The sequence below is a fragment of the Gopherus evgoodei genome, chromosome 1 (genome assembly GCF_007399415.2).
Source record: "Gopherus evgoodei ecotype Sinaloan lineage chromosome 1, rGopEvg1_v1.p, whole genome shotgun sequence".
In the NCBI taxonomy this organism is placed as follows: Eukaryota; Metazoa; Chordata; order Testudines; family Testudinidae; genus Gopherus; species Gopherus evgoodei.
In genome coordinates, this window is record NC_044322.1 from 120731263 (window position 1) to 120749214 (window position 17952).

General features: G+C 41.1%; 1 protein-coding gene across 1 annotated transcript in view; it reads right to left on the reverse strand.

The window, feature by feature from the left end:
* Positions 1–1477: 1477 nt before the first annotated feature.
* ATP10A (ATPase phospholipid transporting 10A (putative)) overlaps positions 1478–17952 on the reverse strand; it is a 159661-nt gene continuing 143186 nt past the window's right edge. Inside the window, exons 14-21 of the mRNA XM_030571040.1 lie at positions 17010–17332; positions 15904–15979; positions 12972–13097; positions 8986–9186; positions 6000–6080; positions 5808–5912; positions 5336–5523; positions 1478–4821 (exon numbers count right to left, since the gene is read on the reverse strand). Of these exons, the coding sequence (XP_030426900.1) occupies positions 4107–4821; positions 5336–5523; positions 5808–5912; positions 6000–6080; positions 8986–9186; positions 12972–13097; positions 15904–15979; positions 17010–17332 (1815 nt within the window). The 3' untranslated portion in view covers positions 1478–4106. The remainder of the gene's footprint in view (positions 4822–5335; positions 5524–5807; positions 5913–5999; positions 6081–8985; positions 9187–12971; positions 13098–15903; positions 15980–17009; positions 17333–17952) is intronic.

A 17952-nucleotide genomic window follows, 5' to 3' on the forward strand; every position in this document is an offset into this window, starting at 1 on the left:
TTAAGCATCCAGAATCCCCACGGCAGCAATCCTAGAGAGTCGAAGGCAGCCAATAGTTAGCACAGCACATTTTCAATAGTGTCTTAAACTGCAGACTGTGCAGCCACCTGCATAGATTTTTAATATAAGGGATTGTTATTGGAAAGTAAGGAGAAAATTAGACCCTGCCACGTTGTTTGGGGAGCCAGATTGTTTAGGTGGTTAGTAATGGAAGAGAGGATACGTCTACATAGCATTTTGGAGCAAATGGAAGCACACCTCTAGGCTGACAGACTTGAGCTAGAGCTCAGGCTCTGAAGCTTGGGGAGTTGGGGGTGAGTATTTGCTACTATTCCACTACAGTACATATTTATCCGGACTGTCTGGCCTACTATACCACCACCATTTCCCAGAACTCCTACATGTGTCAGGACACAAAATACATTTCCAAATTTAGTTGAGAATGAATAATGCTTCAGGGGCCTATAATTTGAACTGAAAAATAGCTGTGGCAAAAGATGTTTTATTTGGTTTGGGTTTTTTAATGTGGATTCCAGGATTAGGGCAGATCTTGAAGTGGAAGCAGATCACTGAACCACCAAATGAAGCAACATCCAGGTTTGGTGTAATTTATTTGATCCATACTTTAACACATCCATATATTGCAATATAAACAATATAAGTGCAAAATATTTTTTATATAGCACCTTTCATTAATAAAGATCTCAAAGTGTTTTACAAAGACTATCTGTCCATTGATAGGGATCACTTAACCCATGACCAAAATTCAGGCAGTGAGAGAATGGAACGAGCTTAGTGGGGCACTGAAACACTACACAGTTGCTTAAGACAGGAAATGACAAAGTGGCACAACGTCATAACCGATTGAGTGAAGTCTGGGACATTAGTTGTGGAAAGAATACCATCATGAGTTGTCATGTAAAACCCAATCTTGTAAGATGTTGAGCATTCTCACCATTCAACCCATAATTTGATATTAGGTGGATGGGAAAATTGCCCCTTGAAATCGGAAGCAACCTCTCTAGCTGTGTAACTAGAGAGGCCTGAGGAGCTTTCATTCCCTAGCAGCTATGGAATCAGCTGTTTTCCTCAACAAAGCCCTTAAATCAATGTGGAATGTAATCCAAATTGGGCTAGGGTCACAGATCAACTGTATCACCTCTGAACTTGTGAAAAGGACCAGAGTAGTGGTTCTCGAAGCTGGTCTGCCGCTTTTGTAAGGAAAGCCCCTGGCGGGCCGGGCCGGCTTGTTTACCTGCCGCATCCGCAGATTTGGCCAATCGTGGCTCCCACTGGCCGCGGTTTGCCACTCCAGGTCAATGGGGGCTGCAGGAAGCGTCACGGACTGGCTGCCCTTCCCATAGCCCCCATTGGCCTGAAGCGGCGAACCATGGCCAGAGAGAGCTGCGATCGGCTGAATCTGCGGACACGGCAGGTAAACAAACTGGCCGGGCCCGCCAGGGGCTTTCCCTGAACAAGTGGCGGACTGGCTTTGAGAACCACTGGACCAGAGGACTATCAATAGTCACCAGTGGCCACGGTCTTGGTTTTACATCTGCATCAAAAATAGAGGCATTATGATCTTGGCGCATAATTAAATACAGGTTAAATACAGCTGAACCAAGTAATAATACTGGGGTACAATTTTGCTTCCACTTCAAGATTTTATATGCCAGGTTTTGCCTCATAGTAAATATTTGCCAGAAATATAACATCTGAAATCGAGGCAGTAAGATGATAGAGTCCTTTGTGAATATTACTGTGCTTATATCTAGCTATTGAAAATCAATGTACAGGTCACTAGTATCGGTTTATACAGTGCCTAGCACAAGAGGGCTCCAGTCTTGGTTGGTGCTACTACAACACAGTAACAATAACAGAGAGAGAAGTGGAAGGGCCACATGATCTGCATTTACATGGATCCAGTGGCCCCAACACCCTGCACACCTGCTGTGGGGCATCTGGATCTGTGCTGCAATCGCAGCCACAAGGGCCATACAGAGCATCCTCCTGCCCTGGCCACAGATATTGTTGGGCAGGGAGTGGATTTCATGGCCCAAGCCTCTCCAAACTCCACCTGCTTGGTATCTGACTATTCTGGCTTTATGTGGGTGGAGTGGATTTCACCCTGACATCCTGTTTTACAGTTGAGGAACTGTTGCTCCCAGATGGCAATATTTTCACACTGATATTGCTTTAAAAAGATGAGCCATTACTTCCTTTGCCATTAAAAAAAGAGATTGTAGCTCCACCTAGGAGAGTTCTTTGTTCTGGCACATTCTGCATAGTCCATGTTAAACATCTGCAAGATCAATTGGACAAATGAATCCTTCCAACAGGATTCTGTGGGATGCATTTGGTGATCTAAGCATGTGTAGAAATCTATTGCCTAATTCCTAAGGCAACCATATAGAATGTAGATGCATTACAACACTTTCTGCCAGTAAGAATCTGTTAAAAAGAAGAGAGATTTCCTCTATTTTAGACCTAACACATTCTTTTTGGAGGTGAGGAAAAACTGATAACATCCTGCTTGAATCACAAGTCCTTCTCCAAGTCAATCTCATGTTCAATGAAAAGTTAGAATATATGAATGTGGTGGATATATTTAGCACATTCAACACCTACTTCATAATGAGGATAGAAATATTCTCATTCCAAAATGTAGTTTGATGTATGATTGCGTGTCACATTTTATCAGGGCATCATAAATAAAGGCTGATACTAATCCTTTATTGATATTGCTTTTACTTCTTCCCTTTGTTCAGGTTTCACATTTTGATATGACCAATTCTGTCTGTGTTTGTGGGAAGAGACCAACATGGAAACCCTTTTAAAAATACCCAGAGAGGCTTAGAAACCAGTGTCTGGCAAATATTGGGGCTTAAGGTTGAGGGACTCCATGGGAGCCAATATGGCTGGGGATTTCCTGTCAACACACAGCGAATGAGCTGTGCAAGTTTTGAGCTTATATAACTAATAGTAAATAATAGGATGTTCTGAAAACTCAAGCTGCAAAGACAATACATGACAACTATATCCCATGTTAGTTTGTGTGTGGAGATGGCACATGCTATGTGATTATGGATGCAAACCCAAAACAGCCTCCCAAGGTAAAGATGGTCACTAATGACTCGGGCTTCAAGTCACTGGACTAGAAGTGAAAGAGGCTGTAATCTATAACAAAGGGCTCTCCCTGTATTCTTTAGCAAACTGGACCTACATTCTTCAGCAAGTTCTGTGGCATTTCAATGGAGCAGACTGCTGCATGCTGAGAGTACTCTCAGTTCCCACTGACTGATATCATACTGCACATACAACATACAATCACCCCACCCCCAACATCTCTTTACAAAGCAAAACAGTCTTTTTTAAAAATGAATGGCCTGCCCTGCCAAATGCAAGCTTTTTTTACTGACTACAAGTGAAGCTCTGAACTCTTATTAATGCCAGATTGGGCAACCACTTTGTATTATGGATGGTCATTTATTTATTGTTTTATCACGAGAAATAAAATGCTGAGGAGATATTCAGTTATGGTGACATTTATAAGATGCTGGTGTATTTATATGGTGGTGAGATAACTGTTAATATTTACAAAGAGGTATGTTATTTTCAAAAGATGTGTCCAGCAGTTTTCACCTTAAAAACTTGATTGTCAGACCTCACAGAGGTTTTTTATTTTAAATCAGATGACAAATTATCCAAACTGCTGGGATGTAGTGTTATCATTATATTTTTTCCCCTCCATGATTGCTGAACCAACTATAATCATGTCTATAATTGCTCCTGAAATTCAAACCTTTTGGACAAGGTAGGTAGGTCCATTGCTTGCAATACTTGCCAGAATGAAAGAGAAGCAACTGAAAAAGAAACAACCTGCATTTTCTTATAAAATGAGATGAAAAAAATAAAGAGAGCGAATTGGGAAATTCAAGTGTATTTTCTTCTTTATATTTAAAGCTCTTATTTTAATATATAGCACTTAAACATTTTTTTAAATAATTTTTTTGTACCTTTGATTGCCCGTTTCATCTCTGGAAACAGAGTAATTTCACTATACATCTGTGCAAATAGAAAATATATAAATGTACTCAAGGCCCATATCATAAGAAGGTGGTTTCAAGAGTTTCACTTTTACAGCAATTAGTTGGGGTCCCTTTAAGTTGTTCCTGGAAATCATTTGAGTTCTTCCCTGTTAAGCCTTTGAAATCCCGATGCAAAGAAGATATGGAGCCAAGCACACACATGTTGTCCTGTGCTTCATTTTGTAAACGATGTGGTGATAGTTGTAAAACTCTCCCAAACCGACTGAACAGGGGAGTTGATGTGATCCAGTTCAATAAACTAAAGCCTGACTGGTCGACTGTTGTGTTCCATGGGAACGTTTCTTCTACAGACATTGACTCCATCTCTGAAGTGTTGTGAATAATTTCATGAAATCCCAGGGATTGTTCTTGACTGTTTGCCACTGAGGAGCGTTTATTTCCCCCACATAACAAAGATTCAGGAGGAGAAGCAGTGACACTCAATCCTGTTGTGTGTTCTGCCTTTGTATTTGATGGGAAAGCTGGATCATTTCCATACTGAGATGATTGCAAAGAGGGGGTATGGTTGCAGGCCTTAAAACAATCACTATCATTTGACAGAGGATTCTGTGGGGAATGTTCTGCACATGGCGGTTTCTGGGGAATGGTTTCCTTTTTGATATTCAACCTGTTCAGAATCTGGCTGTGAGTCTCTGGAGGCAATCTATTCAATTGGCGTCCAAGCTGAAGTTGGGTTGGGAAGATAGTTCCCTGAAGGGTTCTGTACAGAAATCTGAAGGAGGAAAAATGTACGTATGAAAAGAAATCAAAGAAAGAGGATCTGCTTGAGATTTTATCAAGAGAAAAATGTCCACAGAACAGAGTATAACAATTACTTTAACAGAAAGAGTTTATACAGGCAAGTACCACAGTTAATTCATTTTCCTTAGATTAGACATTTAAAATAAAAAGATTGCCCAAAGAGCTCTGAGTACCCTGACAATAATGTGACCTACAATAACTACCCACCAGCGATAATACCAATACACAAGTAATTGGACTCTGCTAGCCAGCAGCCTTAAATAATCAAATGAAGCTAATAATATACTTCAGCTGACTAACAATAAAAAAGAAAAAAACAATTAGAAATGCCCATCACCCAAATCATATTCAGGCACATCCCTTCATCCTTCCTCTCATTCTATCCCAAAGTAGACAGCCACTAACATATACACACATATACACATGTATATACATATGTATATACATATACACACACATATTGGGGAAGGGGGAAGATACTATACCTGGGCAGTAATGCAACAACTGGTGATATAATACAAATCAAGTAAAACACAGGCTCTCCCATCAATTTTTCCATAGTCCAGTAGGGATTGGATGGAGGATAACATATTGGGCAAGAAACGTTATAAACCAGAGCCACAATGAAAAATAAAAGGATACTGAAGATACAAGATGACCAGTGGAACAAAGTCTAGAAGAAACAGCGAAAAAAACTGATTTTTAATTTTCTGGTACAAAATCCATGCACAGAATGTATTTACACCAGTGTAATTTCATAAATCCTCATTCTACAAACAGGATTACAAAGCTGCTCACTGCTCACAGTTTCAAACCATTTTCATGTTTGGTTAAAATACTTGATAAAAATAGTGCTGAGGGAGTAAAACACACTTTTCTTGATTTTAAAGAGTGACACTAAGGAAATAGGTAAAATATCCCCAAGGCTCCTATATAATTTCCCTGTGGATGACTTACCCAAGTTTTGGTTTCAATAGCCAAATGTAATATAATGGTGAAAAGAGCTATCACGGTAATGGGAGTTCCCCAGGAGAATAGATCCACCTCTGAGTCATAGTAAGTCTGAAAAGAAGGAAAGGGGCTTTAATCTGTATTTTCAGGTCTGCTCCTCACACTGCATGAAATAGGATGTCTGAATGGATAACTTACGAAAAAAGGGATGTAAAAACAAACTAGACTTTGATAGAGCGCATCAATCATGTTCATCCAAAACATGTGTGGTTGGTACTCCTGTGACACAAAAACATACAGTAAGAGTCTAACGAAGAAGCCATTTGTTAGTACTAGACAAAAATCTGAATTGAAATGTATTTCTTCCAGTGCTTGTGCAGACAACCTCATCACTCTTCTCCTTTCCGAGGCCAACAAACCCCACCCTCTTGATGGAGTGATTAGTTGGGATTTCCATGACCTGAATTTCTGCCTCTAAAGCATCCTCTTCTGTTTGTTTTTCCACAAGAGGGTATAATTTCGAACTAAGCTCCTGATCCAGCACTGACTTGTATACATGCCTAACTTTTTGCATTATAATTAGTCCTATTGACTTCAGTGGAGTTACATACTTGTGGTATTCAGACTTCAACACATACTTACATCTTTGCAGGACTGGGGTTTAAGGGCCAGGTTTTTAAATTTATTTTGTGCCTGATTTCAGTGGGGAGTTAGGCACCTAAACACATTTAAAAATCTGGCCACAAGTCTTGTACATATAAAATAAAAAACTATATATTCAAGAAAGATTAAATGTGGAAGTATGCAGCTTACTTTGAAAGGAAAAGCCACAACAATATTTAATTAATATTTACACAGCAATATAATCAGTCCTTAAGAAACAGCACTGAATTTTACTAACCCATTAGTATAAATAATTTAACGATTTTTTACATTCACATGAATTATTATACAGAACAACTGGATATAGAGGAAATTTTGTAAACATCAGATTGGTAAAATGCTCATTTATTTTACTAATGTTCTTATGCAGGTTACACATTTCCCATGATAATTTTTTAAAATGAATTCATTAAGCTCTTTTTTTCCTCTAGTTCATGGTTTCCTAAGCCTAGAAATGAGATTTTCATAAAACTCTTGTGTTCTTTGGTCTAATGAAACAACATGTAGACTGTTCCAATTAAAATCTTTTCCAAAGAGGAGTGAGAATATTACTGGCTACTGTGACAAAGTTCCTCCTCTACCTTTGTAGGTCCTGTGCTTATCTGGCAGATTTGCTCACCTCAATGATCTTCCCCACAGTCTGGGACAGCCTCTCCTGTGTCTGATCAGGAGTTGGGAGGTTTGGGGGGAACCCAGGCCCACCCTCTACTGGACTCTGAGAAAGAATTCTACTGTGAACATGAAAGATTTCTCTTGTCAATCTGCTGACTGTTTGGCCAAACCAATCATCCTTTAGACTGGTTTGTCAATGAAGAAAACCAAATAAAACCTCCAAATCAGCTTAAACTAAATCAGTGACTAGCTATTTTTGTCATCTTTCGGTTGGGAAGTATATAGGGGCATTTATTTTGTGGAACTTTAATTGCAATGTTCTGGAGCAGCAGGCCAAAGGGCAGAAATATAAAACCCAGAAACAGCTGATGAAAAAGAAGATAAAGACAAACACACTGTAAATGAGCAGTTCTGCAATTCCCCACCTCTTCTTTCAAGTATAGCATCTAGAAATACTACTTGAAATGTAACGCACCAAGCACTGGGTGCACTGTTGGTTGAGAGTCAATGACTCCCGTTAGAGGCCAAGATGCCAGTTGTCTTTGAGGAAGCTGTTGTAAGGCTTCTGATCAAGAAGACTTCTCTTGACAATGATAGTCTGTTAACCTGAGAAGCCACCCTCATGATAAAACTGCAGTTGCAATCAGCAAAAGTGGTCTAGCTTAACAGCCTTATGCCCCTTTCCTTGCAGTTTACACAGAAATGGGCTGCAGCCAACGTGTTTTCCGTGAAGGGTTTCTGACTCTCAGGGGCGGCTCTAGGTCCCAGCATGCCAATGGTACCGAATAAAGCTAAAGAATGGGAGTCTGAGAAACTGTTTTTCTTGCTTGTTAGCCTTTCTAGGTGCAAGTCTGCACTGGGATAAAAGCTCCACAGCTGGTCACAAGGAGCGAGGGTCTCAAAGCCTGGCTTCCAGTCCAAGCCCAAACATCTACACTGAATTTTGTAGCTTTCAGCCAGAACCCCACGAGCCCTAATCAGATGACCCGAGCTTGGGGCGGCTTGGGGCGGCATGCTGCGGGGGGCGCTCTGCCGGTCGCCGGGAGGGCGGCAGGCAGGGTGCCTTCGGTCCTGCGCCTCCAGTGGACCTCCCGGTGGAGCCGCGGGACAGCGACCGGCAGAGCGCCCCCGCGGCATGTCACCGTGCTTGGGGCGGCGAAATGTCTAGAGCTGCCCCTGCTGACTCTGCAACTCACTTCACCACTCGGGCCACCAGAGCCCAGATTTGTTAACCCTCTGGGCCCACTTCCTGGTTCATCCTCCCCCACTCCTTGTGGAAGTGCTGGGGATTGAGCAAGTTCTTGTTTTTGGTGGGTAAACAGCATTATGTTATGGTAGGAACAGTACATTTTACTCTGTTACACAATATATAAAATGACTTATTTTGTGTTTATATTTGAAATTTGTAACAGCACCTAGATCCTAAAAGGGTAGGTGCTCAGTATAAGTTGGAGGAAAAAACAAACCCACTAACAAACATAAATCCATATATTTTAAAATACTGTTTACAAAAAGGCTTTTTTCTGGCATATTTAGTTTCTGGCATTTAGATATTTTGGTTAGGATTATTATAGGGTATATCTACGCTGCAAGGAAACACCAAGTCTCAAAGCTCGGGTCAGCTGATTAGGGCTTGTGGGGTTCTGGCTGAAGGCTACAAAATTGCAGTGTAGATGTTTGGGCTTGGACTGGAAGCCAGGCTTTGAGACCCTCCCTCCTCGTGGCCAGCTGTGGGGCTTTTATCCCAGTGCAGACTTACACCTAGAAATGCTAACAAGCAAGAAAAACAGTTTCTCAGACTCTCATTCTTTAGCTTTATTCGGTACCATTGTGTCCTTTGCCACCAAGATTGGTTTTCATTTAAACTCATGACCATCAGAAACAATCTTCTGAAAGGCAAAGTTTTTACCTCCATTTTCTGGCCACTTTTGTAGAGGTGAGGTACACCAATTAGCACTTCAGCTGGTATATCCTTATCCAGCACACCAGTGACCAGTTGTGGAAGAGAAGAGAATAATACATTAAAGAAGATCAGGTACCACTGATCAATCATTGAAGAGCCAGAGAACCCGCAATAGAACTGGTACCAGAAGAGAAGGGCCACAAACATCTGCAATCAAAACAGCAGTACAGGAAGCATGATCAGTCAGGAATTTAAAACAAGTAGGAAAAAAAACCAGTGTAAATCTCAATTCATCATCTCTCTGTGGCTCTGTGAAATCATGTTGAGTTTGATTCTGCAAAGACTTGCACATGTGCTTAACCTTAAAGTCATGAGTAGTCCCCACTGAGGACATCTGATCTTCTATTATTTATTATTCCCATTCCCTCTACTCATGCTTAAAGTTAAGCATGTGTATAAGTCTTAACAGGATTGCGGTCTTGGATATGACTGGGGCTTTGCCTCACATGAAATTAATTTTCAATCCAATTATAACTCTCGAATACAAAATGCAGCTAAACATAAATGAATGACACCATTTTTTGTGGCGTTCCACATATATTTCATGAATGTAGATCTCATTGTGTTGTTTATTACTGTCATAAGAAGGATCCTGTTTCTGTTTCAATATCTTGTGTTAGTCTGAGAATTTTCTGGAGACTTAGCTAGCTCACAAAGGCAAAGTAGATAGCACAAGAATAACTGGGCTTTTCAGCTCTTTTCAAGACTGTAATGAGAAAAGCACAGCCAGGAAGATAGAACTATACATTGCAGTGAAGTTGTGTTTGATTTGACCACCACAATATCTTTGATTTTCAATGTCATCAGATTAACAGCAGGTGGAGATTCATCATTCTGCAATCCTCACTGTAAAATGAAAAGGTAAATCATTCACGCTGAGGGAGTGTGATGACCTGGGTCTTGGGAATGTTGCCCCAAGCTTGGTTGGGGTCACCCAGGGATGGACAAAACACATAACCCACTTTTGCTACCATGTATGTGGGCTAGACAACCAGATCAGAAAGGCCAAAGTGTCCGTAGAACAGCTGGGGTTCATTTAAACTACCGAGCCCAGCTGTTAGTGATGTGTCTACCTATCAATAGAGGTAAAGTGTGTCTGGAGAGGAAGACATGCTTGTTTCAGCTTTGAGGGGAAACTGGATGCCACAACTTGCATCCTGGAAAAGGGAGGTGAAAACTGCTTGGCAGGTTTACAGCCAGGGAAGGAAATAAAGCTCCAAGCCTCAGTCCTTCTACGTCCCTGTTCTCCAGACTCGTCGATTATCCACCAAAGAATTACGAAAATTTAAAGCAAATCAACTGAAAATACTTGACTGTCATTCCTGAAAGGCTCTCTCTGCTTTAACTAGCTAGGAGGGGAGAGGCTGTGCCCTTTCCCTTAGCTCCCATTTGACCCAGCTTTCTCTTCCTTTTATACGCCGCCCGAAGCAGCCATATGACCAGCTGGGACCTACCCTGCAGCACCTTTTAAAATCCTGCAGCGTGGTTTCTTCAGCAGTCCGGGGCTTAAACTATGAGCTAGATAAATTCTACTGCAAAATGGAAATTGACACAATACAAGCAAACGGAAAAACCCAAGGAGGTAGAGATCTAGCAGAGTGTATGCAGCACAGTTATCCTGATTCCCTGTGGACAATTCATCAAGAGTGGTCTGCCTGTGAATGAATCCGGTACTTGCATCTTAGAGGAAGTTAGAATTCTCCTTCCCTGAGGGAAGCCACTATATGTCTGACTCATTCAGGTCTACTATACATTCTATTTCCCACTGTGGTTTCAGGGTTGGTAGCAACTAGGATTGCTCTTACGGGCTCTGAAGGCAGCAGAAGCAGAGCAAACACAAAGAGAGATTCTTAAGTTTCTTTCAAGCCTGGGGGCAACAGCTTCAGAAAATGTCTGCAGTTGGATGTCTTACTAAATACAGCATGAAAAAATAACACTTGTAATTGGGGGCAGGGGTGGGGAAAGGGTGTATTGGAATGTAAGATTTTACAAGTATTGAACAAAAATGCAAGAGAATAAATTGAATCCTTGCATGCTGATCACTGGGATGTACCTATATATATTTCTTGAGAGTGTTTTGATTTAAAAATAAAATTGCTCTGAGTACACTTCTCTAAAAGTATAATATTCCACTTTCATTGATGGGGTTCAGTTTTATCATGGTGATGGGCACAACAGAAATATATAGATAGGAAGGTGCAAATGCTCAGCACATCTCAGGATCAAGCCTAGAACCATGAGTCTGTGTACACCAGCATTTACCAATGGTAGCAGCACTAGCATAGGCCAACTATTCAAATTTGGCTTGCTTTTTAAGGCTTAGTGAGATCTTTGGAACTTCAGCACTTGGAAGTTTTTACTTTGATTATTTTTGAAAGCATGCAAGTATGACATTCTTGATCAGAACATGCTTGGAATATTTTTATCGTGCCCATGTTAACACAAAGATAGTTCAACCAATGATTATTTTTGAAAGCATGCAAGTATGACATTCTTGATCAGAACATGCTTGGAATATTTTTATCATGCCCATGTTAACACAAAGATAGTTCAACCAATGATTATTTTTGTTATTTACCTAGCACGCATGATGTTCCTATCCTGGTCAGCAATTTGAGCAAAAATACAATCCTGTTCCATGACAATTAAAAGTTACCTTTGGACTGAGACAGGGATCGGCAACCTTTGGCACATGGCCCGCCAGGGTAAGCCTCCTGGTGGGCTGGGCTGGTTTGTTTACCTGCCATGTCCGCAGGTTTGGCTGATCGCGGCTCCCACTGGCCGCGGTTTGCCGCTCCAGGCCAATGGAGGCTGCAGGAAGTGGTACAGGCTGAGGGATGTGCTGGCCGCCACATCCCACAGAGCCCATTGGCCTGGAGCAGCGAACCATGGCCAGTGGGAGCTGCGATCGGCTGAACCTGCAGCTGCGGCAGGAAAACAAACTGGCCCAGCCCGCTATGAGGCTTACCCTGGCGAGCCGTGTTCCAAAGGTTGCTGATCCCTGGACTGAGACCTGACATGGCATCTTTAGACCAAAAGAAAATTATGAGAAGGGATTATACAGAAGTTGGAAATCAACTTTAACTAGACTGGGTGCTACTTGCCCTCTCAGTTACACACGAGGCTATATTCTCACTCCCATTATGCTCTGGAGCATCAGGAGTGCTGTGTCTGGCCTGGTCCCACCCCATCCCACTCCTTCATGATCCCTACTTTCAACAGAGTGTGCAGGCGATGCAAATCCACAGTATCTTCATGCCAGTCAATGATTCTTCTGTGCTAAAGGAATCCTCAGCTGCATCTTTGAATATTGTGTGAGTGATACAAAGGGACTCAGGCAGGGCTGAGGAGGTGGGTTTCTAATAGCCCCGTATTTAGTAATGGAGTTATTCATGACTGGCACTGGTCATAGTGTAACTGGGAGGAGATACAGGCCCACACTTGGATAGGTATTGCAGTGTGCTCCTTTCTCGATGTATTTATTTGGCTGAAGGAAGTCAGGGAAAACAAAAACACTTCCAATATGCTTGGCTGATAAATATAGATGGCCCAAATTAGCTCAGATCTCTGGGGACAAATTACAGTTTGCACAAGGATTAGGAAGAGAAAACTCATCCGCTAGGGTGAACTTGGCATTAAAGGCTCCTATACCTAGCCAGCTAGATTTTTGAGAAAGGTACTGCTCTATAAAGAAACTTTCGTTAAGTAGCACTTCTTATTCATGTTACCTAATTTGCACATTCTGCAGCACACTGTCACTGTCACAGAGTGGGGCCTGCTATTCCTGTGAATGGCAGCCAGTTGTCTTTTAACTCTGCAAGCTTCTTTGGAGCTTATTTATAAACCCTTTGAAGGCTCACCTCATGTTCATTTCACACAAAATAAACCCTGGAAACATGCAGAGCCACAAAACTGTCAAGTCAAACACTTACTGCATTTTTGTAGAAGAAATACAGCACCATATTGGCAAGCCGGGAATAACACCAGTGCCCGTGAACAAGCAAGAGCTTTTCCAAATGCCGAAATCTTGGGACTGCAAAGTCACTCGCCATCACTGCCTTCAATGAAAGAAGAGTTGAAATCATTATTGTAAAGTGTCACCTAAGAGAGACAGATAGTACGTTTGAGTATCCTGCAAACATCCACAAACGTAAAGAAAGAGTAACTGCATTAAAGTCCAGTGGAGCTGGATTAGTTCCACTCTGGTATAAGTGAAAGAAGAGTCTGGCCCATTGTTTCCTCAATGCTTTCACAAATCGTTATAATTTTATAGTGCCCAAAAGCAAACCAGGTGCTTCAGAAAATACACAAAATGACAGTGTCCTTGCTCCTAGAAGATTACAATCTACACTACTACAGATGGTGACACGAGTGACAAACTGTAAGAAGGAAGTGGGGTGAGGAAGGACCAAGAGTTATAGCTGTGGGATGATGGCTGTGAGCTTTTTTCTTTTTAAGAAATACAAAGAAGATAGTATTATTTTGTGCAGAAGAAGGGAGTTTTCAGGAGGGATTCAAATGACTGAGATAAATAATAATACGCTACATTACAATTAGTGGAGTTAAAAAGGCAAAACACCCAAATAATTTATTTTAATTAATGATCATGATCTTGACTTGCAAAGATTTGCCCAACCCAATTCCCCTGAGATCTCAGTATTCTGAGGAAATTTGTTTTAACTATATTCAAGTTCCCTAAATTGTGAGAAATCATTACAGAAGAGGTTTCCCTGAAATTTTAGAACCTGCCAAATCACATCTATGGTATGAATCACCACCATTTCTTTCTATATCATAGCTACTTTTGACTGGCTAAATTTCAAGGTAAAGTATACTTAAGATTTAAGACCTCACCAGATCCCTCCAGGTCATTGAGTTGGCCACAGATTCCACCTACAGTTGTAGTGCTTTTTAAATTTACATTTTGTTTATTGTCTTATTCATTCACAAGGATGCCTACATCTGTTTCCTTCTCCCCTTCCCATTTTCTAATTCTATTATGGAATGATGAGGTAAAATTGTTTACTTTTCTTTATGTTTACACCAAATTATTCCAAAACACATTCTAAGAGTTTTTAAAGGTCTATTTTTGATATGGAGGGAGGAATGGAAAGATAGTTTTATCCAATTACACTTGCATGTTTATCTTATCCCAAAAAATCAGCTTGGATTTGACATTTTCATTCTCCTCCATCCCCCAGGTTTTGCATAGGAAAGCATGGTTCATGCTCCATGCTGCTCCTTCCATAGGATGTGAAAGAAAAATAAATCAGCCAGTTTGCTGTCTCAGAGATCCAGATGCTTGACTCCTTTGAAGTACCTGCATGTATACAATTTTGACAGCTGATTATTGTACAAAGGCATGCATGATTTCCTACGGAATCCTGGGATCAAAGGCAGGGAATCCATAAGCCTTCCTACTATGTGTGAACATTCATTAAAAAATAAACATAAAAAGAGAAATAATCCAGGTGGTTTAATGGAATAACAAGCGAAATGACAAGCTTTCAGAGCAGAATGCACTGAAATGGCTAGGGACACTGAAAGACCAGATGTCTCCGAATTACAAGATCAACTGAAATGAGGAATTGGAAGGAGGAAAAAGAAGAGACAGAGTGAGGGAGAGACGTGGAGTATTATATCTGGGAACTAAAACGATGTTCATGAGAAATCAGGAGTTTGAGTTCATGCAGAGATGCTAGGAGGCGATTCAAAGTGCAATGAAGTCAATGGAAAGACTCCCACTGACTTCAGTAGGCCTTGGAATAGGCCCTGTTACAACAGCCTGCTCAGGATTCCACACTTCTTAGGCTCTATTCAACCCAAATGTCCTCCCATGCTTGTAAAGCCTGGGGAAGCTGTGTGAGGTTCCCAGGCTCAGCATCTGCTGAGTTTACTCCTTACTCTGATCCTGATTACAGCAGAAAGCTGTGTTAAAAAATCCTATTTCAGTCTTAGCCCAAGCTTTCGTCTTTTACTGCCCAACTGCCCTGCCATATATAGCAATTAGGCTGTCTGGAGTGATGGCCAGAGACACAGGCATACTGAGTGAATCCCCCCAAAATCTCAGCAGGGGCAGCTTCTTCCCAGCTGATTGACAGATGAACGGAAAAGATTTTACACGGACTGCATGACAATGGGGGGGGAGGGGGTAGGGGGCTGAGCTCCCCTCCCCACCCAAACTAGCAATCCCTTAACTCTCCTGCAGCTATTCACATTACAAGGGCTGTAGAGTAAAACTCATATCCGACCTGCATGTCCCTGCAGGGAGAGGAGAGGAGGCCTCGTGTACTACTTAGGCATATTTTCTCAATAGGCTGGCCTGGAGTGCAAGTGGGATATGCAGCCTTCTGAGGCTTATACACTTTACTGCCACCTATCTTAGCTGCATTCGGTAAAGAGATTTGTCCAGCCACACCACAGGATAATTTTACAGGACCAGAGCAGGAAATAAGAAGAATAAAAGCCAGAGGAGGAAAACGAAGGAGGGGGAAGTCAATTTAATCTTTATTTATTATAGAAATAGGACATAGGTGAGGGCTTTTTAAAATTAATAATCGATTTCTTTAAGAAGTAAATGTGCTGAAAGACCTCCTGGAATTTGAGTTTTATGAGGTGAATGTAAAATGTTTAAGGTTACCACAGATTGGATAAGAAACATATGCTCAAACTCAAGCATAAGTGATTTTTACAAATCCCAACTGGTACACCTCAGGGCAGCTTGCAACTTGCTCATTTACTTTTGCTGACTGTTAAGAGGTAACTTGCTCTCACTGACTGGGAGGCAAGATGCAAGCAGATATACGGAAAACATTTAGTCCAACTTTTTCCTGGGGAAACTTTTCAATAAACAACCCACATTACCTGCATGCCCTCTGGACCAGAGATCCCCACACCCACGTCTGCTACCTGGATCATGCTGACGTCATTAGCTCCATCACCGAGTAACAATAGGATGCAACATTGTTTGATATTAATAAAGCAGAGATGATTAATGGCAGAAAAACAAAGGAAAAAATAGGTGACTGTAAAGCATCAGGGACCTGTTTGAAACACCTGTACTTCATGGAACTACAGTTTCAAAGCCTTAGAAGGGACCACCAAGCCCTTAACATCTTTCTATCTAGGTTTTTGCTATACCATGCCAAGGAAACATAAACTGAGTACTTCTGTATGAGTGAGTCTCTTTAACGGGACCTGGAATACAGAGATCATGTCTGTGTTCCATGGATACTAAGAGGTCCATGTGCAACAGGGGAACAAACTCCTGAAAACATTCCTGCCGCAAACCAACCGACTGGAAGTATGAAGGGACCCTAAAATTGGGCATGAGGCTGGGCACAATAGGATAAACTCTATGACATTAGACTCAGAGTGAGGAAAGGAGGGTTGTGTGAGGAATAAGGAGAGCCTTCTCAATTTAAAGTAGGGGAACCTTGTGGGTGCTGCAGGATTCTGACCTGGATGACTGACAAAGAGTCCCCACAATCAACCACATATTGGAAAATGGTTGTGAAGAACTGCATTAGCTGACATGATGCTGATCACAACTTTATAATCACTGTAGTCCTGGACAACTGGTGTTCAGCACCGACACCTACTCATGATAAAAAATTGATGGCCTTGGGTTTAATCATGAGTAGCTGAAATGATGCTGAACACATATTTGTCCTGATCTATACTCCCAAGTGATGGTCAATGGTGTCAGCTCTCTCAATTCTTTACAAAACGTTGTTTTATTCAAACACCATTGTGGAGTAGACCACTCCATTTGGCCAGCTTCTGCAGGGAGTAATCCTAGATGCCACCTTAGAAACTCTATTTCTTTTTGGAATAAATGCTCTTATGCTCACAGAAGCATCTTCAAACTAAAATTGAAGGGTTTAGGCTTCTAAAGTGTCCAGAAGAGAAGAGAAATTCAGAAGGGGTGTGTGCATGTAAATACAGGCTCATTTAAATGGAGATACTTGCCTATTGCCAAGGTCATTGCTTTGAGTTTATCTCTGATTAGTTTTACTACCATGCTTTTTTGCAGTGGGGTAGAGCGACAACACAGAACTGAGCGACATCTCCTGGCTAGTGAAAGAAATTTGTCTTCTAGTGTTTTATCCAGTGCATAAGCCAGAGTCTTTCCATCAATCACTAGGCCCAAGCTGGAATGCACTGAAGATGAAGATGGAGAGAGGGGGCAAAACCCAACTGTCGTGTTTCCAGCAGTCTTGTCTATTGTGTTGTTTGAAAACTTAGACTCTATATATTGTAGACAGTGGTCCAGCAGAGCAGCGCTTGTCTCCTGAAATACAATACAAAAATAAATATGTTTAAGTGAAAGTTGCTGCTGTGGGATCATGTAATCAACTTACTGTGCTCGTTATAAATTTCGAAATGGGGAACATTAGAGTCTGCACAATTGATTCCACTTTGACAATTTTTATTTCTATTATTCTTTCCCTCTTTACTCATCTAAAAACACTTAATTTTTGTTGCAGAAGATACTGCCAGCAATGGATAAATAAAGGGCTTAAAAGCAATTCTGTTTACTTTTTAACCCGCAGTGATGGCTTTTAAACTGATTTATTTCAGATTGTCCTCAGAATAGCAGAATTGACATGTGATATAATGAGAATCCAGTGCTGAGCTAACTATGGTGATGAGCATCACAGAATGCCTATTAATCAAATCATTGATCAGGTATTTGTAAATGCCAATTAAAGGTTATTTAACTAATTTTAAAATCTATATCCTAACCAAACTTAATTAACAGAATGTATAACTAACACATGAACATTTAAGATAAAATGTTACCAGTCTTGCAGCACAATATTTTTCAAGTTATCAGAAGTAAAGAAGTGAAATAATAGGAAATCAATTTACCAGCTAACTTGCTACACTAAGAATGGACCATAGTTATCT